We start from the raw sequence: 25,467 nt of genomic DNA on the forward strand, positions 1-25,467 counted from the left end.
GGGTGAGTGGATTCATATAGCCCTCTCTCTCCAAATGAGCTATGACCTGTGTCCACGATCAATATGGGAACCTGCACCGATATATGCCATAATGGCTCAGAGTCCTAGACTGTCATGTAGTTAGAGACTCCATTTTGGTCTACATAAAACTCCATTGAGAGATCCTTCCCAACCTCTACTCTAACTTCCTGTCTACCCAGATCTAGGCATTTCTTATGCTTATTTTGGAACAAAATCCTCATTGTCTAAACCACGGGTCAAATTACCACTCTCCGCATACTCAAGTAGGACGTGCTGTATCAGGAATATGTCACCCACGATAAAACAGCTCAGACGAACAGCTTCCATGTGAAGCCCCACCCTCTCCCCGAGAACACATCACTTAGCAAGAGCCAGACACATCTTCACATCTATGAACAACAACAGGGATGAAAAGACAGGGAGGGTTTTTCAATTCGAGAGATGGCCCCCGGAATTCTGTTAATTCCAATTCTCCTCTCGAACACTGTTTATTGTTCGAAAGTGTCATTGTGTCTTACCCTCCCGCCGTGCGATATGAATCCGGGTAGCTCTTTCAGCTAGCTGTCACCAGGAGTCCTTGGTATGGTCCCCCCAACAAGCCTCTGGGACTGGATTGAGTGACTTCACCTGTAGTTCACCTGTAGTGCATAAAATCTTGGACATACAGGTTTGGTTAACAAACAGTTTCTCATTTGTTCTGACTATTAGATAATATTTATTTTTATTTTTATTAGTTAATTATCCCGTAGGTCACATCCTATCCTAGAACACAATTTACCCATCCCCACTTTGTTACCTGGCTCTGCCCAGGTAACAACCTTGCCTACTCTTAAACAATGACTTAGGTAAGATTAGTAAATTATACTAATGTCTGACAACATCATGTAGGAGCCCCTTTTAATTTTCCACATGTCCAATTCTCCCTTGGGCGTCCATTCATGTCAATCCTGTAACAATACTCTGTCACGTTTCTTATCTACTTTAAGAACTATCTGTGCTACTTATATATTTTCATAAATATATATATTTACCAATTTAAACCGTAACCCATTTCTCTCAAATACCACTAAGCTTCTAACTGTTTGACGTTATCTAAAATCATTGGTTTTAGAAAAAACATGTCTATGAGTGGCTTTTCTCTAAAGTCCTTACATTTCCTTAATCACTCTATCTTAATCCTAACAATGATCCTAAATCAAATCAAATCAAATTTTATTTGTCACATACACATGGTTAGCAGATGTTAATGCGAGTGTAGCGAAATGCTTGTGCTTCCAGTTCCGACAATGCAGTAATAACCAACAAGTAATCTAACTAACAATTCCAAAACTAATTTCTTATACACAGTGTAAGGGGATAAAGAATATGTACATAAAGATATGAATGAGTGATGGTGCAGAGCAGCATAGGCAAGATACAGTAGATGGTATCGAGTACAGTATATACATATGAGATGAGTATGTAAACAAAGTGGCATAGTTAAAGTGGCTAGTGATACATGTATTACATAAGGATGCAGTAGATGATAGAGTACAGTATATACGTATACATATGAGATGAATAATGTAGGGTATGTAAACATTATATAAGGTAGCATTGTTTAAAGTGGCTAGTGATATATTTTACATCCTTTCCCATCAATTCCCATTATTGAAGTGGCTGGAGTTGAGTCAGTGTGTTGGCAGCAGCCACTCAAAGTTAGTGGTTGCTGTTTAACAGTCTGATGGCCTTGAGATAGAAGCTGTTTTTCAGTCTCTCGGTCCCAGCTTTGATGCACCTGTACTGACCTCGCCTTCTGGATGATAGCGGGGTGAACAGGCAGTGGCTCGGGTGGGTGTTTTCCTTGATGATCTTTGTGGCCTTCCTGTAACATCGGGTGGTGTAGGTGTCCTGGAGGGCAGGTAGTTTGCCCCCGGTGATACGTTGTGCAGACCTCACTACCCTCTGGAGAGCCTTACGGTTGTGGGCGGAGCAGTTGCCGTACCAGGCGGTGATACAGCCCACCAGGATGCTCTCGATTGTGCATCTGTAGAAGTTTGTAAGTGCTTTTGGTGACAAGCCAAATTTTTCAGCCTCCTGAGGTTGAAGAGGCGCTGCTGCGCCTTCTTCACGATGCTGTCTGTGTGAGTGGACCAATTCAGTTTGTCTGTGATGTGTATGCCGAGGAACTTAAAACTTACCACCCTCTCCACTACTGTTCCATCGATGTGGATAGGGGGGTGTTCCCTCTGCTGTTTCCTGAAGTCCACAATCATCTCCTTAGTTTTGTTGACGTTGAGTGTGAGGTTATTGTCCTGACACCACACTCCGAGGGCCCTCACCTCCTCCCTGTAGGCCGTCTCGTCGTTGTTGGTAATCAAGCCTACCACTGTTGTGTTGTCCGCAAACTTGATGATTGAGTTGGAGGCGTGCGTTGCTGCGCAGTCGTGGGTGAACAGGGAGTACAGGAGAGGGCTCAGAACGCACCCTTGTGGGGCCCCAGTGTTGAGGATCAGCGGGGTGGAGATGTTGTTGCCTACCCTCACCACCTGGGGGCGGCCCGTCAGTAAGTCCAGTACCCAGTTGCACAGGGCGGGGTCGAGACCCAGGGTCTCGAGCTTGATGACGAGCTTGGAGGGTACTATGGTGTTAAATGCCAAGTTGTAGTCGATGAACAGCATTCTCACATAGGTATTCCTCTTGTCCAGATGGGTTAGGGCAGTGTGCAGTGTGGTTGAGATTGCGTCGTCTGTGGACCTATTTGGGCGGTAAGCAAATTGGAGTGGGTCTAGGGTGTCAGGTAGGGTGGAGGTGACATGGTCCTTGACTAGTCTCTCAAAGCACTTCATGATGACGGAAGTGAGTGCTATGGGGTGGTAGTCGTTTAGCTCAGTTACCTTAGCTTTCTTGGGAACAGGAACAATGGTGGCCCTCTTGAAGCATGTGGGAACAGCAGACTGGTAGAGGGATTGATTGAATATGTCCGTAAACACACCAGCCAGCTGGTCTGCGCATGCTCTGAGGGCGCGGCTGGGGATGCCGTCTGGGCCTGCAGCCTTGTGAGGGTTAACACGTTTAAATGTTTTACTCACCTCGGCTGCAGTGAAGGAGAGACCGCATGTTTCCGTTGCAGGCCGTGTCAGTGGCACTGTATTGTCCTCAAAGCGGGCAAAAAAGTTATTTAGTCTGCCTGGGAGCAAGACATCCTGGTCCGTGACTGAGCTGGATTTATTCTTATAGTCCGTGATTGACTGTAGACCCTGCCACATACCTCTTGTGTCTGAGCCGTTGAATTGAGATTCTACTTTGTCTCTATACTGACGCTTAGCTTGTTTGATAGCCTTACGGAGGGAATAGCTGCACTGTTTGTATTCAGTCATATTACCAGACACCTTGCCCTGATTAAAAGCAGTGGTTCGCGCTTTCAGTTTCACGCAAATGCTGCCATCAATCCACGGTTTCTGGTTAGGGAATGTTTTAATCGTTGCTATGGGAACAACATCTTCAACGCACGTTCTAATGAACTCGCACACCGAATCAGCGTATTCGTCAATGTTGTTGCCTGACGCAATACGAAACATGTCCCAGTCCACGTGATGGAAGCAGTCTGGAGTGTGGAATCAGCTTGGTCGGACCAGCGTTGGACAGACCTCAGCATGGGAGCTTCTTGTTTCAGTTTCTGTCTGTAGGCAGGGATCAGCAAAATGGAGTCGTGGTCAGCTTTTCCGAAAGGGGGGCGGGGCAGGGCCTTATATGCGTCGCGGAAATTAGAATAACAGTGATCCAAGGTTTTGCCAGCCCTGGTGGCGCAATCGATATGCTGATACATTTTAGGGAGTCTTGTTTTCAGATTAGCCTTGTTAAAATCCCCAGCTACAATGAATGCAGCCTCAGGATGCATGGATTCCAGTTTGCAAAGAGTCAAATAAAGTTAGTTCAGAGCCATCGATGTGTCTGCTTGGGGGGGAATATATACGGCTGTGATTATAATCGAAGAGAATTCTCTTGGTAGATAATGCGGTCTGCATTTGATTGTGAGGAATTCTAAATCATCACAGATGTCCTATATTCCTGTTAAATTTAATACTATTTAAAAACTTCTAATAATCAAACAAAGTCTAATAAATGCTAACCATATCAAAATCCTTCCTACACTAACAAGCCCTTTCCTTCAGGGACCCACAGTATTCTATCTGACAATAACATGAATTTAATGTGTTGCAAAGTGTGGAATACCTTATCTACAGTAATTTATCACCCCTAAGAACTGTAACTTATTTTATTTTATTTTATGTAATTCCCTGCCCTATTGGCTTAATCTATCTTCCCCGATTTATTCTCAATGATAAATATGTTTTTTTTTCTCTGTTACAATACCAAATCATTAATAGCCCATTCAAAAACTTCACAGCTAATGTTGTAAAACAGAATCCTGAACCACTTTCTCATTTGCGGTTCAAACAATAATTCTAACCCCCCAACGAAAACTCCATTATAATGAATTTACCTTAAAACTAGTAATTCAATATGACCATATTCATTATACAAATGACTCTCTCCTGAGGCTGATCAGACCTAAAAAGATAGTCACGATAAGATCAATAGGTCATAAAATCAAAAAATTCACTTGTATAATTAAAACTCATAAACTAAAAACTCATAAAGTTCCATATGTGAGCGTGCCTCTTTAAAATACCTTTGCACTAAAACAAATAGTCCTAAAAAATGTTTTATGTGTATTTATTTGCAAACCTTAATGATTAATCAAAACTTGCAGGCCTTTTCCAATTTGGTCGTTTATGGCCTCATTCTCCCCAAGATTATAATCCCAGGAAACATCTAAAATTGAGACACCTAAACATCAATTTTCCCAGACGAACACAACACGCCTAACTAGCATTCACTATGCTGGTTCGATTCAGAAACTCAAAAGTGAACTATAAACTAAATTTAATGATAATTCCACTTTAACTCAAATCCTTAATCATAAATTTTAAACAACATCAATGTATATGTTTACTTAAATGAACATGCTACCCTTAGATACAATTAACCCGATAACATTATTGTATTACTTTTTCCCCTCTGCCGCAAATGTTGTACATTTCTCAGTGTAAGAAATCCTAATCCCAGATATATAATAAAAATGTAAACGCGTTTTCCCTTGGCTCCTTCAACTCACATATTTTAGATAACTTCCATCCGTCCCGGTATAAAGAATCCTACTTAAACACACGAGAACAAATGCTTAATTAAGTTAAATCAACTCCTAGAATAAACAATCATCAGTAACCAATTAAACAAACCACTTTTATCAGCAAAAAACAAACTATACAAAAACTAACTACTATAATGCTTCAGATGACAAAATTACTCAGAGACTCACGTTTACATCTCGATAAAACAAAACATCATCTGCGTGTTCCTCAAGAAAAGCAAAAACAAACCCCAACTTGCCGCTGTTACGCATGTCTACGTATCAGGGGAAAAGCTCGAATAACCAAATTCAACCTAGCTTACTTCCCGAAACATATGCAGTTATGTTTTTCTATAGAGGTTGCTTTTCAAACTTGAAATACCCTAACATGGTTCCACACAATGGAAAGTGCTCAAATTCACTGGTGTTACATAAACAATCAAACCTGGAATCACAACCATCGGAATCCATTACCACGATGTTTTACGATTCATACATCCAGTCTCTCTCTCTCCCATAGCCTAGTTCAATCCAAACAAACACCACAAATCTTATGATGCCTACCGAGCGTATCAGCTGATAGTTTTTAGCATCTTTCCTGACTATCCTGGCGACTTTCAAATTACTGTTAAAAATGTATTTTGTAATTTTTATCAACTTCTGAAAAGTTACTCAAAGTAATAATGCACGCATTTTCCTTCTAAAAGACACAAACAATTTTCTCCGTTACCCCCAGTCCGTGGCAACAAAAGTGCCTCGCGAGTGATGTCATCAACAAGCGCTCAACCTTGGCTCAATCCGTAACGACTTTCAATGAATTGTAAATAATCGTTGTTCGATAAACCAAACCTAATTTATCACATCTGTTCAAATCCTGAATTATAATTTACCACCCCAACCAATATCTCTAAATTCGCTAATTTTATAAAAACATTGATGGGCATAAATCATAATTGTCTCTTCGTTTTTATTTAGAATTCATTTTGATCTAAGTAACCGTCTCGTCTTTGACTTAGTATTTTAATTACGACTCTATTCCCAATACGTTATTTACTTGTTTTAAATCTCTCGATGTTTCATGTAACTCATTCAGTCTATCTTCAAATTGTTGTCCCAAAATATTTTATACACTGCCATACACTCAAACCACTGTGATTGACGTGCACGGTCCCTTTAAGATAAGACATTTTATTTTTTCCCCGCAATGAAAACGGAAAACAGATCATGTTTAGAATACGTTACTTTTTGTTCAAATTCACTGGCGTTGCCTAACCAAAAATCAATACTTAGGAAAACAATCAAAACTTTTCACGATTAAACTATTCTTACCTATTTTATAGCCCAAAGTGTTGCACCATATAGCCCATTGAGTGCCTAGCACTTCCGTTGCAAGCTGTCGCATCTTTTCAGACTATCTTTACGATACTTCTCCTTTTTAAAAGAAATGTATTTGGAACTTCTGGCCGCTTTTGAAAAGTAACTCTAAGCTATAATGCACGCATTTTCCCTCTAAATGCCACAACCCCTTTTCTCTGTTTAAATTTGAGGAACGATGTTGTTCAACGTGAAACGACACCCCAATCTGCCTGCCTCTGTTAAATATATATTCCCTATGCAGATTGCGTTCAGTTTTAAATTCTCATCATCAAAGTAAAACCAACCCAGCTTCTCAACTTACTATACCCTAACATCTGAACGTACCATGTTTTGTGCTAAATTTATCATATGTCAGTCGATTCATAAATAGCTATAACGTCCGGATAGCATGAAATTGTATTGTATCTCTCCGTTATTCCCTACATTTAACTTTAGGTGACTTTCTCTTCTATGATACATTTATTTAAATACGACTCCCATCTCAATACATTATTCCCCCAGATCATTTTGGGCAAAATAGCATATTACCTCAATTGTCTCGCCATTATTTTTAATGCCTTCTTTTAATTTTTATTTTATTTTATTCAATCTAAAACACATAATAAACGTTCAGTTATATTTAGACAAACACTGGCGACCGTATTTTTCTGGCAAAACATGCAAATAGGTGAATTTCACTCTAATATCAGTATTAGTTAACCGCCTCGGCTGGGAACCGAACCGTGGATTGCCGTTGGTAAGACTGCTGCACTCACCACTATACTACCAACACTATGGAATTGACTGAGACTCTCCGCAAATATACCCATTTTACAGTTATCTGTATTTGTTACTCCGGCATCTAGACAACAGAAAATAGCCCCAATTTAAACGCCCAAAGTTTTCCCTCAATTAGGATTCTCATTCATCTCGCTCCCTTTGTATCTGACTCTTCCTTTTTTTTACCCGATTGTCACCTCTGACTTTCCCCACAGTTAAATTACAACCTTGTTGACGACGTTTGCAGGGAGTGTTACACTCCCGGGCGAAATGTCCAATTTCGTTACAATTAAAACATCTTGTATTTTTCTTTTGACTCACCTTATCCATTTTTCTCGACTTTATTCCCTTCTCTAACTTCATTATACCTCCCTCGGCCTCAGCGGGATCCACATACTTGGGTGGTAATTTCACAGGTAGCTGCGGCCGTATTCTTATAACCACTATTTCATCGACTGGATTATCTCTGTATTGTTGGTATAATCGAGGAAGATATAGTTTGTTACCCTCACGCCCACCCAATTGGTTAACTTTTTCATTTGCGGGAGCGGAGGGCAGCGCCTCTTGAGTCTTGTCAGATTTAACCTTTTTTCCTGCGCGTCCAATTCTCTTTTTTGCTTCCGAAAGCCAAAATCCAGCGGTGTATAACCCCTGTTTATTCTGCTTTTTCACATTATTTCCAAATTCCTTATGTATCTGTTTTATAAGGGATTCCAGCTTTTCTACATTTAGACGGCCATCAGAATCGTATTTATTTCTCCATCTTAGACCGAAATCAATGTTTCTCTTGTCTTTCTGTTCCATATAACGCTCGTCTCCCGTTAGTTCCGGGGCTTCTTTTGAGGCATTTCCACCCATTCTTAATCCTTACCGTTACTAGTAGCTATGGTATTTAATCACTTATCTATGCCTTACTATATTTAATTTAAAATTCTATGTGCGTGTGGTTCTACGAATTTGCAATTTACCGTTACTTAGTTACTTTTAGTCCTTTTCTGTCTGACTATGTGTGTGTCCCTTTAAAAATAATCAGTATGTATTTTCCTTCCTGTGAACCGCGTCCATAGAAGACTTTTGATCGGGCATCACATTTCACCCATAGGATATTATTTTTGGGACTTTCAACGTTAATGTCTCATATCTCACTACTCTAGACTAAGTTAACCTCATCCTTTGATGTTAATTTATTTCAGCATTGTACAGGTTCAATTATTCTGTTCACCTAGAATTACCCTGCCTTCTCACCAAGCCTAATTTATCCTCACCAGTTATATATATATATATCTTATCTGCTACTTCTTGATAGTCAGACTACTTCCCATATACAGATAGACTACTCAGGTTCAAACTTTATTTAGGTATGTTTTTTGAATTAATGGCTATCCTATTTGTACGAACAAGCATCCTAATTCTCCAATGCGTACTATATCTCTCCTTAATAACCTTCTGGCTTGCAAAACCAGGATTTATTAAGCTCTAGTTTATTTATGGTAGCGCACCTTACCACAGGTCAATTTCAGACCTGTTTCCTTTCTATCGATTTTGGTTAAAACCCAAGGTAGAAACCCATTTTATTTGTTCAGAATATTCAAGCACCTATTATTGATCAAATTCAACTCCTTTATAACATTTTAATAAATATCCTAAATAATCCCTCCCAAATTCGAGAATAAAGGCTACTATACCTGCTGCCGGGGAAAAGCACTGTTCGCTTGAATCTAGTCACCTTTCCTGGAATCTGTGGTAATACGCAGGCCGGTAATTTAACCTCAATTCGGAGGCCAGGTCTTTTTTTTAGTAAACGGGTAAAAACCCGTCCGTGCACGCTTTTCGGAGTACTACCTCCAGATAACAGGGAGGGGTATTTAGATCCGGGATCGAAGGACCAATTGTTAGAGGAATTCTAAATTCCTATATGTTTTGTAGCCAAAACCAAATTCACACTCTATCTATTTCATAATAAGATGTAAGTTTATCATTTTTGCATGAAATAGATCGAGACCAGTCTTAAAAGTCAGGTAATAGCGTTTAATTCAAGAGAGTACTGGTACATACACATTTTTCCACAGGTTATAAACTGAAAATGACGTCAGCGTTTTCTAAATGTTCTATCTCTATAGTTCTCGAGCCTTCCCTCCTCGCCTAAAGCCAAGGTCAGTCATTGTAAATCAGCATTCTAGACAGTTCATTCATTTGTACAAAGGAACAGACCGTCATTGTTACTAGACTCCTGACTATATTATATACAATTGGGAATGGGAAATGTATACATAATTAGTCATCATTGATAAAATACTGTCTGTCAGCGTAGTGTCCAGAGCATAGAGGCGCTACCTAGGCCAGTACATCAGGAGACATGGTGGAGGCCGTAGGAGGGCAACAACCCAGCGGGCAGGACCGCTACCTCCGCCTTTGTGCAAGGAGGAGCAGGAGGAGCACTGCCAGAGCCCTGCAAAATTACCTCCAGCAGGGCACAAATGTGTATGTGTCTGCTCAAACGGTCAGAAACAGACTCCATGAGGGTGGTATGAGTGCCCGACGTCCACAGGTTGGGGTTGTGCTTACAGCCCAACACCGTGCAGGACGTTTGGCATTTGCCAGAGAACACCAAGATTGGCAAATTCGCCACTGGCGCCCTCTTCACAGATGAAAGCAGGTTCACACTGAGCACATGTGACAGATGTGACAGTCTGGAGACGCCGCATCATTCTTAAATCAAAAGACATTTAGAACCACAAACACTCTTCCTAGGGCAGACCACCCGGCCAAACTGGACAATCGGGGGAGAAGGCCTTTGGTCAGGGAGGTGACCAAGAACGCGACAGAGCTCCAGAGTTCCCCTTTGGAGATGGGAGAACCTTGCGAAAGGACAACAATCTCTGAAGCACTCCACCAATCAGACCTTTATGGTAGTGGCCAAATAGAAGCCACTCCTCAGTAAAAGGCACATGACAGCCCATTTGGAGTTTGCCAAAAGGAACCCAAAGGACTCAAATGAGAAACAAGATTCTCTGGTCTGATGAAGCCAAGATTGAACTCTTTGGCTTGAATGCCAAGCATCACATCTGGAAGAAACCTGGCACCATCCCTACAGTGAAGCATGGTGGTGGTAGCATCATTGGTGGCAGCATCATTATCATTATGAGGTATTTTGTGTAGATTGATGAGGGGGAAAAATGATTTAAGAATAAGGCTGTAACGTAACAAAATGTGGAAAAAGTGTTCTGAATACTTTCAGAATGCACTGTATGTATATCTGTCTCTCAGCTCATACAGTAATGTAAGGGAGTGTGTACACTTGTTACCATGAAATTATTAAATGGTATCATACAGCAAGAAACTATAAAATAGTTACAATTAAATCTACAGTTAACTTAATAATTTGAAGGTGATTCAGGTCTCAAAATGACAAGGCAATGCATTCTTGGAGACAGTAAATATCATACAAAAACAAAGAAGACTTATTTAGTAATAACCAAGGTGAAGTAATGGATATACAGGAGGAATGAATCATGGAGATTGTAAGGGCAAAATGATGTACTAATACAGGCTACAGAATCAGTCACAAACAGGTAATGGGGATTATAGGGACTAAATTCAAACCGTTATTCTTGATATTTCAGAATGAATCAAGGCAGGGATTATTGGACAGAGGCCTGTGTCCCACCTAGCTATTTTAAGATGAATGTGTATATACTGTCTGGAACTAATGGTCTTCAGAGAACTCTCCAAAACAAAGTATTTCAGAAGTCCAGGACTTATCCACAGTCATTTTTAATAATCGGGTCCCAGCTGATTTGCTCTCTGGCACTTTGGTTCAAACCTGCCACGCTTGTTGCTGATAGGAGAGGCTTTGATGTAGACTACAGGTGTGAGATGAGCAAAAGAGGACGACTCCTGCTGGGAGATTGCTGTGGGTGGTCCCCCTCTTCCTTTGTTCTCTGGCCACTGAATAGAGGTCCTTGTGTATTCTCATTTTGGTTTATGTCTGGAGTGGATGTGTTAATTCGAATGTCCTCTACACTAACAACCCGGCTTCCAAACGACTTCTCCCAAAAACAGCATAGAAGACGACACTGCAACACAAACTATTGTTTTACATGGCTGTATTTTACTTTAGCAAGCAGTAAAACATTTACAGAACAAGAAACAAAAATGTAGCTTACCAAACGTAAGATGAACTGCCACAACAAAAGCCCACGGGTAGTGATGGGAGGATTGAGCTCTGACACTCCAATGCAATTTTCAAATCACTACTGATTTGACACAACGTGCCAATGCTTGTATCAAAGTAACAATACCACGTGAAGACGTTTGACACCTCAGATGTCACATTACCATCCGACAGGTGTTGAACGAGTAACTGAGCGCACCGACCTCTGCTGGAACCTCTGTTTTAATCTAGATATTATTTTACCTGCTTAGTAGGTGGAAAGAACTCAGGGTGTAGAACCACATGGCAGAGGAATCTATCTTGAAATCGTAGCACAATAGTATTGAATCTTAAGTTTTTTATTTCTCAAACATTGATTGTAAATTAAACAGCTCTTAGTAGTTGTTATAGGTAATTATCAAATGATTGAGCCAACATTTTTTTTATATTTAAAAGTGACTTAAAAGTTTAATTCAAACCCAAAGCAAAGTTGATAAGGTCATGTGACATTTTCAACGTACAAAGCTTTACTTGATCCCTCAGTGCATCCCTCTGTGACTTCCCAAAAATGTACCTCTGCTGGACACGACATGGGTTGTTATAGACAGTCTAGATATTCTCCCCTACATCTTACCTGACAGGTGGGTCAGCCTGGAGAGCAGTGGTGAGTTTCTCATCTTGTGGAGACACAGGATAAAATCCCTGTATTTATATATATTTTTATACATATTCTTTGAAACACTGGCTACATTGAGATACTCCCCATCCCGGATCGTGAATAAAGCCTCAGGCTCATTAGCATAACGCAACGTTAACGATTTCTGAAAATCGCAAATAAAATGAAAATAATGCGCCTGCTCTCAAGCTTAGCCTTTTCTTAACAACACTGTCATCTCAGATTTTCAAAATATGCTTTTGAACCATAGCAAATCACTAATTTGTGTAAGAGTATGCTAAGCTAGCTTAGCATTTTAAGTAGCATTTAGCACGCAACATTTTCACAAAAACCAGATAACCAAATAAATAAAATCATTTACCTTTGAAGAGCTTCGGATGTTTTCAATGAGACTCTCAGTTACATAGCAAATGTTCAGTTTTTCCTGAAAGAATCATTGTGTAGGAGAAATCGCTCCGTTTTGTACATCACATTTGGCTACTGAAACGAACCGAAAATTCAGTCACCAAAACGTCAAACCTTTTCCGAATTAACTCCATAATATCGACCGAAATATGGCAAACGTTGTTTGGAATCAATCCTCAAGGTGTTTTTTCACATATCTCTTCATTGATATGCAGTTCGTGGAAGCCTGCTTTCCCCTCAGAATCGCAGCTGAAAAAGACGCACCAATTTCGACAGAGGACACCGGGCGGACACCTGGAAAATGTAGTCTCTTATGGTCAATCTTCCAATGATATGCCTACAAATACGTCACAATGCTGCAGACACCTTGGGGAAACGACAGAAAGGGCAGGCTCATTCCTCTCGCATTCACAGCCATATAAGGAGACAATGGAAAATGGAGCCTCAAAAATCCTGCTGGTTTCCAGGTTGCCGTTTCATCTTGGTTTTGCCTGTAGCTCCCGTTCTAGGGCACCCTCAGAGAATATCTTTGCAGTTCTGGAAAATTCAGAGTGTTTTCTTTCCAAAGCTATCAATTATATGCATAGTCGAGCATCATCTTTTTGTGACAAAATATCTTGTTTAAAACGGGAACGTTTTTCATCCAAAAATGAAATTGCGCCCCTAGAGTTTCAAGAGGTTAATAACATCCTAAGTCATGCAATGGAGCCACCGTATTTTGTAAATGTACATATATTTTTTTTACTAAGTTGCTCATTTAACAGCATCGGTGGTATAGTCACAGATAGTTTCAAAGTAACGTTACCAGGTGATCAATGACGTCTACAGTTTTGTTTGATCACATGCTTCTTTAAACCGGATTTTGCAAAATGCGAGATCCCACAGATGTTGCCAGTGCTTTCTTCGATGCCAAGTTGCTTTCAAACCTCGACCTCTAATGGACACATTTACCAATTTGGTTAGATTTTTATCATCACTGTATGGACAAGGAGTGTGCACCCTCCCTTGTCAGTCGTGGCAGAACCACAAGCTCGCTAGTCAAGAGTTCTGTCTCGCTAACTTATTCTCAAATCTCACCTCGTCTTACACCAGCCACTAGGTGCCTGCCACTGTCTACAACTTACACCAAGCCTATCAGAGGGCAAGGTGGAGGAATTACAACATTGCTTACCTATCTGAATATTGCTTACCTACCTGTGCTTATACCTGTCAAATCAATACAGATTTCCACAAATGCTTAGGGTTTAGGTGTTGATTTGGAATTGGGCCTGACACTACAAAGTTTTTGACAATATGTAGGTCAGGGCCCGGTTTCCCATTAGCAATGGAACTTAGGCTTATGAGTGTTTTAAAGTGTTTTAAAGAAGCGTCTTTCCTACAACGGCCGATGATATAACATACATGAACCAAAACACCACGCAGAGAAAACGTTTGTTAAATTGTGTCATTGAGGCATGTGTCAATACTGAAAGGATCGAAGGAAAGGCAGTGCTGCGCTCGGATCAGCTTTAACCAGTCAAATCATACCTTAACATTATAATTATTCCACAATATTGATGACGGGATCAGCTCCTAGAAAGATATCATCTATGGCTGCAATTATTGAGGTGGCTTATTCTAATGCTTACACTAATATAATGCACTAAATTAAGACTTGGCACATAATTGTGCATGGAATATATTGAGGCTAAAATTATAAACCTATTTTAGCAACAAAAAAATAGAACTCAGTTGAATGAACAATTTATTTCAAAATTGAATTACATAGGCCTATGTAGCCTATACTGTAGGCTATTTATCTTTTAATGCATTCATCTCGGTTTCATTTGAAGAGTCTTTTCATCCTTCACTTGTTTGTAACAATTGCAACAACATTGGCAACTTTGTATTTGTAGTCAACTTCGTTGTGAAGTTATTGCCGTCACAGAGAGACAGATAAACGTCTTGATTCAATAGCGGAGATCTTCTGTGTATAAAGTGGCGTGGTATGGAAAAAGCACATTTAACAGCGCACTAAATTGTTCCACGAGTGGTCTGAGGCAGTCAGTAAATAACAAGCATTTACATTTTTTTGGTCATTTAGCAGATGCTCTTATCCAGAGCGACGTAGCAATTAGGGTTAAGTACCTTGCTCAAGGGCACATCGACCGATTTTTCACCCAGTTGGCTTGGGTTTTCGAAACAGTGACCTTTCAGTTACTGGCCCAATACTCTTAACCACAAACAGCTCAGAGATCTAATGATGCTCCTACGAGGGTTCTAACGATGAACTTAGCCTTAAGATGCTTTTGGGAAACCGTGCTCAAATAGGTTTTCAGAGACTGCTCTCCAGTGGCCAGCAAATTACCAACAGTGAACATTTATGTTTCTTCCCTTCTAGATGGGACAGAATGCCCTCTGTCTGCCTGGACATGCATGAGCAGGACCTGAAGATGAGGGAGTCAGAGGACTTTAATGCACACCATCTACTGCAGCAGCACTTGTACAGAGGCAAGAAACAGGTATTGCTTAGTCGAAGACAATTAGACCTCCCCACAAAAGAATTCTCAGGGGCGCTAAAAAGCCTATCTGTTTTTTACCCTGTTCCTCTCATTCCTTTACCTAAAAGCACAGACACAGGTGCAGTCGGAAGCACCTCGAAGTCAACAAGGACAAGAATGAGGTGCAAGAGATCTTCCAGAGAACCATGAGGAGCCGTCTAGAGTCCTTCAAGTCAGCCAAAATAGGTGTCACTCCACCCAAGAAGATAACCAATCATCTAAAGAAAGACCAGCCACAAAAGGTCAGGGATGACCACACTTATTCTCCTTCCCCCTTGTCTTCTTAACCTCTTGGAGGCAATGTGATAATATGTACAGTATGTTGTGCATTTCATTTTTAGATGCCACATGGAAAATCCACGGAAAACAGTAAAAGCCATGCTGATGGGGATGAAGGTACTTCTCTGCTTTTTTCTTTTCACTTCTCTTTTGCATTATATAAGAGGCTTGGGGGAAGGGGTGTTCTTGAATTATGGTGGTGTGTTTTCCTAGATTTTCTTGGGGTACCTATTCAAAATCAACTACAGTGCCCTCAGAAAGTATCCATAGCCCTTAACTTGTTCCACATTTTGTTTTATTACTGGCAAGTGTCTTCCCTGACATTTTCAACCTCTCCCTGACCGAGTCTGTAATATCTACATATTTCAAGCAGACCACTATAGTCCCTGTGCCCAAGAAAGCGACGGTGACCGGCCAAAATGATAGCACTCACATCGGTAGCCATGAAGTGCTTTGAAAGGCTGGTCATGGCTCACAACACCACCATCCCGGAAACACTAGACCCGCTCCAATTCACATACCGCCCCAACAGATCCACAGATGACGCAATTTCGATCGCACTCCACACTGCCCTTTCCCACCTGGACAAAAGGATCACCTATGTTCATTGACGATAGCTCAGCATTCAACACCATAGTACTCACTAAGCTAAGGACCCTGGGACAAATCACCCTCCTCTGTAACTGGATCCTGGACTTCCTGACAACAACACATCTGACTCACTGATCCTCAACACTGGGGCCCGTCAGGGGTGCCCTCCTGTACTCCCTGTTCACCCACAACTGCGTGGCCAGGCAATGCCAGGACAACAATTTATCCATCAACGTGAGCAAGACAAAGAAGCTGATCGTGGACTAGAGGAAAAGGAGGGCTGAACACGCTCCCATTCACATCAACAGGGCTGTAGTGGATCAGGTTGAGAACTTCAAGTTCCTTGGTGTCCAAATAACCAACAAACTATCATGGTCCAAACACACCAAGACAGTCGTGAAGACGGCACGACAACACCTTTTCCCCCTCAGGAGACTGAAAAGAGTTGGCATTGGTCCTCAGATCCTCAACAAGTTTATATACAGTGCCTTGCGAAAGTATTCGGCCCCCTTGAACTTTGCGACATTTTGCCACATTTCAGGCTTCAAACATAAAGATATAAAACTGTATTTTTTTGTGAAGAATCAACAACAAGTGGGACACAATCATGAAGTAGAACGACATTTATTGGATATTTCAAACTTTTTTAACAAATCAAAAACTGACAAATTGGGCGTGCAAAATTATTCAGCCCCTTTACTTTCAGTGCAGCAAACTCTCTCCAGAAGTTCAGTGAGGATCTCTGAATGATCCAATGTTGACCTAAATGACTAATGATGATAAATACAATCCACCTGTGTGTAATCAAGTCTCCGTATAAATGCACCTGCACTTTGATAGTCTCAGAGGTCCGTTAAAAGCGCAGAGAGCATCATGAAGAACAAGGAACACACCAGGCAGGTCCGAGATACTGTTGTGAAGAAGTTTAAAGCCGGATTTGGATACAAAAAGATTTCCCAAGCTTTAAACATCCCAAGGAGCACTGTGCAAGCGATAATATTGAAATGGAAGGAGTATCAGACCACTGCAAATCTACCAAGACCTGGCCGTCCCTCTAAACTTTCAGCTCATACAAGGAGAAGACTGATCAGAGATGCAGCCAAGAGGCCCATGATCACTCTGGATGAGCGGCAGAGATCTACAGCTGAGGTGGGAGACTCTGTCCATAGGACAACAATCAGTCGTATATTGCACAAATCTGGCCTTTATGGAAGAGTGGCAAGAAGAAAGCCATTTCTTAAAACCTCTTGATACTCCCCATCCCGGATCCGGGATCGTGAATAAAGCCTCAGGCTCATTAGCATAACGCAACGTTAACGATTTCTGAAAATCGCAAATAAAATGAAAATAATGCGCCTGCTCTCAAGCTTAGCCTTTTCTTATTAACACTGTCATCTCAGATTTTCAAAATATGCTTTTGAACCATAGCAAATCACTAATTTGTGTAAGAGTATGCTAAGCTAGCTTAGCATTTTGAGTAGCATTTAGCACGCAACATTTTCACAAAAACCAGATAACCAAATAAATAAAATCATTTACCTTTGAAGAGCTTCGAATGTTTTCAATGAGGAGACTCTCAGTTACATAGCAAATGTTCAGTTTTTCCTGAAAGAATCTTTGTGTAGGAGAAATCACTCCGTTTTGTACATCACATTTGGCTACCGAAACAAACCGAAAATTCAGTCACCAAAACGTCAAACCTTTTCCGAATTAACTCCATAATATCGACTGAAACATGGCAAACGTTGTTTGGAATCAATCCTCAAGGTGTTTTTTCACATATCTCTTCATTGATATGCAGTTCGTGGAAGCCTGCGTTCCCCTCAGAATCGCATGGAAAAATACCAGCAGCTGAAAAAGACGCACCAATTTCGACGGAGGACACCGGGCGGACACCTGGAAAATGTAGTCTCTTATGGTCAATCTTCCAATTATATGCCTACAAATACGTCACAATGCTGCAGACACCTTGGGGAAACGACAGAAAGGGCAGGCTCATTCCTCTCGCATATTCACAGCCATATAAGGAGACAATGGAAAACGGAGCCTCAAAAATCTTGTTGGTTTCCCGGTTGCCGTTTCATCTTGGTTTTGCCTGTAGCTCCCGTTCTAGGGCACCCACAGAGAATATCTTTGCAGTTATGGAAAATTCAGAGTGTTTTCTTTCCAAAGAAATCAATTATATGCATAGTCGAGCATCTTTTTGTGACAAAATATCTTGTTTAAAACGGGAAGGTTTTTCATCCAAAAATGAAATTGCGCCCCTAGAGTTTCAAGAGGTTAAAGATATCCATAAAAAGTGTAGTTTAAAGTTTGCCACAAGCCACCTGGGAGACACACTAAACATGTGGAAGAAGGTGCTCTGGTCAGATGAAACCAAAATTGAACTTTTTGGCAACAATGCAAAACGTTATGTTTGGCGTAAAAGCAACACAGCTCATCACCCTGACCACACCATCCCCACTGACAAACATGGTGGTGGCAGCATCATGGTTTGGGCCTGCTTTTCTTCAGCAGGGACAGGGAAGATGGTTAAAATTGATGGGAAGATGGATGGAGTCAAATACAGGACCATTCTGGAAGAAAACCTGACGGAGTCTGCAAAAGACCTGAGACTGGGACGGAGATTTGTCTTCCAACAAGACAATAATCCAAAACATAAAGCAAAATCTACAATGGAATGGTTCAAAAATAAACAAATCCAGGTGTTAGAATGGCCAAGTCAAAGTCCAGACCTGAATCCAATCGAGAATCTGTGGAAAGAACTGAAAACTGCTGTTCACAAATGCTCTCCATCCAACCTCACTGAGCTTGAGCTGTTTTGCAAGGAGGAATGGGAAAAAATGTCAGTCTCTCAATGTGCAAAACTGATAGAGACATACCCCAAGCAACTTACAGCTGTAATCGCAGCAAAAGGTGGCGCTACAAAGTATTAACTTAAGGGGGCTGAATAATTTTTCACGCCCAATTTTTCAGTTTTTGATTGTTAAAAAAGTTTGAAATATCCAATAAATGTTGTTCCACTTCATGATTGTGTCCCACTTGTTGTTGATTCTTCACAAAAAAATACAGTTTTATATCTTTATGTTTGAAGCCTGAAATGTGGCAAAAGGTCGCAAAGTTCAAGGGGGCCGAATACTTTCGCAAGGCACTGTAGCTGCACCGGTCGACAGAAACCTGAATGGTTGCATCACCGCCTGGTATGGCAACTGCTTGGTATCTGACCGTAAGGCGCTAGAGAGGGTAGTGCGTAAGGCCCAGTACATCACTGGGGCCAAGCTTCCTGCCATACAGGACATACAGTTGAAGTCGGATGTTTACATACACCTTAGTCAAGTACATTTAAACTCAGTTTTAAACAATTCCTGACATTTAATCTTAGTAAATATTCCCCGTCTTAGGTCAGTTAGGATCACCACTTTATTTTAAGAATGTGAAATGTCAGAATAATAGTAGAGAGTGATTTATTTCAGATTTGTTATCTTTCATCACATTCCCAGTGGGTCAGAAGTTTACATACACTCAATTAGTATTTGGTATAATTGCATTTAAAATTGTTTAACTTGGGTCAAATGTTTCGGGGAGCCTTCCACAAGCTTCCTACAAATTTTCTATAGAATGGAGGTCAGCGCTTTGTGATGGCCACACCAATACCTTGACTTTAACTTCCTGACTGATGTCTTGAGATGTTGCTTCAATATATCCACATAATTGTCCTAACTCATGATGTCATCTATTTTGTGAAGTGCAGCAAAGCACCCCCACAACATGGTGCTGCCAGACTCCAAACATAACGATGGTCATTATGGCCAAACAGTTCTATTTTTGTTTCATCAGACCAGAGGACATTTATCCAAAAGTACGATTTTTGTGCAGTTGCAAACCGTTTTTATGGCGGTTTTGGAGCAGTGGCTTCTTCCTTGCTGAGCGGCCTGTCAGGTTATGTCGATATTTTACTGTGGATATAGATACTTTTGTACCTGTTTCCTCCAGCATCTTCACAAGGTCCTTTGCTGTTGTTCTGGGATTGATTTGCACTTGTCGCACCAAAGTGCGTTCATTTCTAGGAGACAGAAAGTGTCTCCATCCTGAGTGGAATGACGGCTATGTGGTCCCATGGTGTTTATACTTGCATACTTTTGTTTGTACAGATGAACATGGTACCTTCAGGCATTTGGAAATTGCTCCCTAGGATGAATCAGTCTTGTGAAGGTCTCCAATTCCTTTTCTGAGGTCTTGGCTGATTTCTTTAGATTTTCCCATGATGTCAAGCAAAGAGGCACGGCGTTTGAAGGTAGGCCTTGAAAAATATCCACAGGTACACCTCTAATTGACTCAAATGATGTCAATTAGCCTATCAGAAGCTTCTACCGCCATGACATCATTTTCTGGAATTTTCCAAGCTGTTTAAAGGCACAGTCAACTTAGTGTATGTAATATTGACCCACTGGAATTGTGACACAGTAAAGTATAAATGAAATAATCTGTCTGTAAACAATTGTTGGAAAAATTCCTTGTGTCATGCACAAAGTAGATGTCCTAACCGACTTGCAAAAACGATAGTTGGTTAACAAGAAATTTGTGGAGTGGTTGAAAAACTAGTTTTAAATGACATCCAAACTAGTGTATGTAAACTTTCGACTTCAACTGTATGTATTTGGCGGTGTCAGAGGAACGCCCCAAAAATTGTCAAAGACTCCAGTCACCCAAGTCATAGACTGTTCTCTCTACTACCACACGGCAAGCGGTAAGTCTATAGTCGTGGCCAAAAGTTTTGAGAATGATACAAATATTAATTTTCACAAAGTCTGTTGCTTCAGTATCTTTAGATATTTTTGTCAGATGTTACTATGGAATACTGAAGTATAATTACAAGCATTTCAAAAGTGTCAAAGGCTTTTATTGACAGTTACATGAAGTTGATGCAGAGTCAATATTTGTAGTGTTGACCCGTCTTTTTCAAGACCTCTGCAGTCTGCCCTGGCATGCTGTCAATTAACTTCTGGGCCACATCCTGACTGATGGCAGCCCATTCTTCCATAATCAATGCTTGGAGTTTGTCAGAATTTGTGGGGTTTTATTTGTCCACCCCCCTCTTGTGGATTGACCACAAGTTCTCAATGTGATTAAGGTCTGGGGAGTTTCTTGGCCATGGACCCAAAATATTGATGTTTTGTTCCCCGAGCCACAGTTGACAGAGGAAGAACAATGATTCCGACCACCACCCTCCTTTTGAAGTTTCCAGTCTGTTATTCAAACTCAATCAGCATGCCAGAGTCATCTCCAGCCTTGTCCTCGTCAACACTCACACCTGTGTTACCGAGAGATTCACTGACATGTCAGCTAGTCCTTTTGTGACAGGGCTGAAATGCAGTGGGAATGTTTTTGGGAATTCAGTTCATTTTCATGGCAAAGAGGGACTTTGCAATTAATTGCAATTCATCTGATCACTCTTCATAACATTCTGGAGTATATGCAAATTGTCATCATACAAACTGAGGCAGCAGACCTTGTGAAAATTAATATTTGTGACATTCTCAAAACTTTTGGCCATTACTGTAGGTCCAAAAGGCTCCTTAACAGCTTCTACCCCCAAGCCATAAGACTACTGAACAATTAATCAAATGGCCACTCAGACTATTTACATTGACACCCCCCCACCCAATCTTATTTTTACACTACTGTTACTCGCTGTTTATTATCTATGCATGGTCACTTTACCCCTACCTACATGTAGAGATTACCTCGACTAACCTGTACCTCCGCACGTTGACTCGGTACCGTACCCCATGTATATAACCTTTTTTTTTTTTTTTTTTACTTTAGTGTATTTAGTAAGAAAAATATTTCTTGAAGCTTTTGGTGAGAAGTGTCATGCTTTAATATTTAATAATTTCTTCCCCTCCAAATTCATATTCATTATATAAATAGGCCTCTTTAATTTTGTCTGGCTTGCCTTTTCAAATAAAATTGAATATTTTTTGTTAATATAATAAAGAAATAAAAACACTTTGTATTCAGGACAATAAGTTCATTGCTTTGCCATATTTTTTTGCAGTATTACTTTAGTGTCTTGTTGCAAACATTATGCATGTTTTGGATTCATTTTATTCCGTACAGTCTTCCTCCTTTGTTGATCCATCACAGCCATTAGACTCTAACTGTTTTAAAGTCACAATTGGCCTCATGGTGAAATCCCTGAGTGGTTTCCTTCCTCTAAGCCAACTGAGTTAGGAAGGACGCCTGTATCTTTGTAGTGACTGGGTGTATTGATGCACAATCCAAAGTGTAATTAATAACTTCACCATGCTCAAAGTGACATTCAGGCTTTATTTTTACCCATCTACCAATAGGTGTCCTTCTTCGCGAGGCATTGGAATATCTCCCTGCTCTTTGTGGTTGTACCTATTTGAAATTCAGTGTTCAAGTGATGTAACTTAAAGATAATTGTAAGTGTAGGGTACAGAGATGAGGTAGTCATTCAAAAATCAGGTTAAACACTATTATTGCTCACAGAGTGAGTACATGCAACATATGGGACTTGTTAAGCAAATGTTTTACTCCTGAACTTATTTAAGCTTGCCATAACAACGGGGTTGAATACTTATTGACTCAAGACATTCAAGCTTTTCATTTAAAATTAATTTGTAAAAAAAATTGAAAAACATAATTCCACTTTGACATGAGTTATTGTGTGTAACAAAACATGGAAAAAGTCAAGGTGTGTGAATACTTTCTGAAGGCACTGTAATATGGCAGCTTAATGACTTTATTTACTAACATTATGATAACATTGTGCCACCAGAGAGTTGTAACACCAATGACAGATTTTTGTTCATTGAGGGTTTTCTTTAATGGAGGCCATGATTTACTAAAGCGCAATGATTAATAATTTTGCTCATAATGTAATTTTCCTTATTTTCAATTGGGTAACACCAATGACACTTTATATTTATGTAGAAGTATTGCTTCCTTCCTTCTCCCTGCCTCGAACCAGGGACTCTTTGCACACATCGACAACAGTCACAGATTTAAATGCTACTAGCACACACCAGTTAAACTCACCTGGGTCACGGCACCAATATAATAGTATTGCTACCGTCCCTCTTATTTGCCCCAACCTGGGCTTGAACCTGGGATCATCTGCAAACATAGACAGCAGTCCCCCACAAAGCATCGTTACCTATCGCTCCACAAAAGCCATGGCCCTTGCAGAAAAAAGGGAAACAGCTATTTGAAGGTTTCAAAGCGAGTGGTCAACAATTGAAATGCCTCTAGCGTGCACTGTTATCTAGCTAACCATTTCACACCGGTTAAATTTAGACACCAAATTATCAATGCAATTCTCAATTTTCTAACATACTAAATGAGTATGATTAGCTAGTACTTTTCTTTTCAATATAAACCTCTCCTAAGTTTAACTGGAGGGAATGCTCATGGTCCTTCTATGTATTTGGAGTCATTTCCAAGGCGGTAACACTGACAAAACTTACTGACACATACAGTATCATATTTGTAAAAAAAAAAATCTATATATTTTAATAGCCTTTGTTTTTATTGACCTATTCAATGTATTCAATAATTTTGTTTACTTAGCATTCAAGATAGATCTCTAAATCCCCAAAACATGTCACTACAACTGTACTGGGTCCAGCCAATTTGCTTACCCTAAGTACTTCTAACATACTGTAAAATACTGTGTTTTATTATTGATGAACAGTTCAATATAAACAAAAGTGTATGATGTAACTATATATTCATTATTTTAAACTTCTATGGTTGCAAAGGCGAGGGACGCAAATGCCACCACAATCCAAGACCTACCAGTGGGGGGGGGGGGGGGGTGAACGAGGCTGATTACATTTGCTTTCTGCCATTCAGGTTTAGATACCTCTGCATAATTAAACATAACTTAAGTGTTTTCTGGTTGGCTGTTACTCTCTGCCTTCAGATTTTGAGTTTTCTGAGGGAGACAGTACCTCTTGTTGCGAGGCTGCTGACGGTTCATTCCCCATGAGAGCCTGTAGAGGTGGTAAGTCTTAACATCAACTCAAAGTTACTGAAGTAAACCAAGTTAAACATGTCAGTCAGACCCAAACACTTCAGTCACTAAACAACAATAAGCTCACCTCTTAGAGATCTTTCAATTCATTGAAATCTCTTTCCTGGTCTAGCTGGAATCCTGAACCCAGCCTTCAATGCAGAGATGGACCCCATGCCACCAATGCAGCAGATTCCGCCATTGGCTGAAACCAATGGCAGATTGGCTGAAATCGAGGTGGACAGCAGCGCCGTGGTCCCTTCTCAGAGGGCTCAGCTGAGACTGCCCTGGACACCTAGAGTTAGAAGTTCATCTAGGGGTCATGATTGAGGCTGTACCAAATGATTGATGTATTAGAATAATTGATTATGCTTAAGGAGAGGGTTTATAAGACCCCTCCCTCTTTACATTTATAGGGTCCTAGAGTAGATTAACAATATATATACATGAGGTTTTAATATTGTTCCACAGTTGTTTTCTATTTCTCTCTCTCTTTCTCTCTGCCTCTTATAAAGAGACCCCTCTTTATAATGCAGAGGTGTGACAGACAGAACTCTGCATGGGAGTGTAGGAGATAAGACTAGTCAAGACTATTCCACTATAAATCAACATTTACTGCTACGCTTTTAGATGACACACTAAAAGCCTTGTTTTTATAGCTGTGTGGGCATGGTTTTGGTCTCATGAGTAAAAGATAATGATGTAGGCAGTGACATCACGAGGGCTGGACTGGATAAAATAACTTGGGACCTTTTCTTTGATGCAGAACTTAATCAGAAACATGCGTGCTATGTTCCTGATTGTCAACTTTTGTCTGCAATTGCATTAAAAGGTTTTTGAATGATTTAATTAAAGATAGTCATAATGCTAATTTCACCAATGAGCCAATGATTGACAAGGAACAGGAACGAACCCTAGCACTAGCAACCTCCAACGCCCTGGCATCGCTGCACCTCATCACCCATTCCTTCCTGCTATATACACAATTTCTTACTGTGTTTGGTTGTAGGTTAGGTTTTTCAAAGGAATAGGGACAGTACTGTATGCAACTTCGTCATAACACAGGGAGATAATCATGAGACCAACACCAAATAAGAATGATTGGACATGTGACCTCGCAGTCCAAATCTATGGTCAATACTGACTCGGTTTACCTGACAAAACCAATCCCCTAAACAACCCAAGCTTTGACTCCCATGGCTTAGATCCCATGTTGCCTGACAGTAAAAGTTAAACCACACTCACCATGACACCAAACAAGCACGTTTATGCATGTATTCCCTGTCCTTTTTGTGACAACCTCACCCCTCAAAGAACCTATGTTTATATTTTAGATATTGCAATTTTATCAATAGTCTTAATTGCTTTGTTTTTTTGTCTATTTTTGAGAGACTTGTATCAGCCTGTTTAACTTTGCATTAACTGACGAGTGTGAAGTAACACAAGCGT

General features: G+C 40.4%; 1 protein-coding gene across 1 annotated transcript in view; it reads left to right on the forward strand.

Moving 5' to 3' along the window:
• Positions 1–24,348, forward strand: part of LOC135553337 (sodium/hydrogen exchanger 3-like) — a 74,713-nt gene extending 50,365 nt beyond the window's left edge. Inside the window, exons 13-17 of the mRNA XM_064985491.1 lie at positions 14,948–15,068; positions 15,176–15,349; positions 15,449–15,503; positions 23,929–24,009; positions 24,152–24,348. Of these exons, the coding sequence (XP_064841563.1) occupies positions 14,948–15,068; positions 15,176–15,349; positions 15,449–15,503; positions 23,929–24,009; positions 24,152–24,348 (628 nt within the window). The remainder of the gene's footprint in view (positions 1–14,947; positions 15,069–15,175; positions 15,350–15,448; positions 15,504–23,928; positions 24,010–24,151) is intronic.
• Positions 24,349–25,467: the final 1,119 nt, after the last annotated feature.

Source organism: Oncorhynchus masou, chromosome 13 (assembly GCF_036934945.1).
Source record: "Oncorhynchus masou masou isolate Uvic2021 chromosome 13, UVic_Omas_1.1, whole genome shotgun sequence".
NCBI lineage: Eukaryota > Metazoa > Chordata > Actinopteri > Salmoniformes > Salmonidae > Oncorhynchus > Oncorhynchus masou.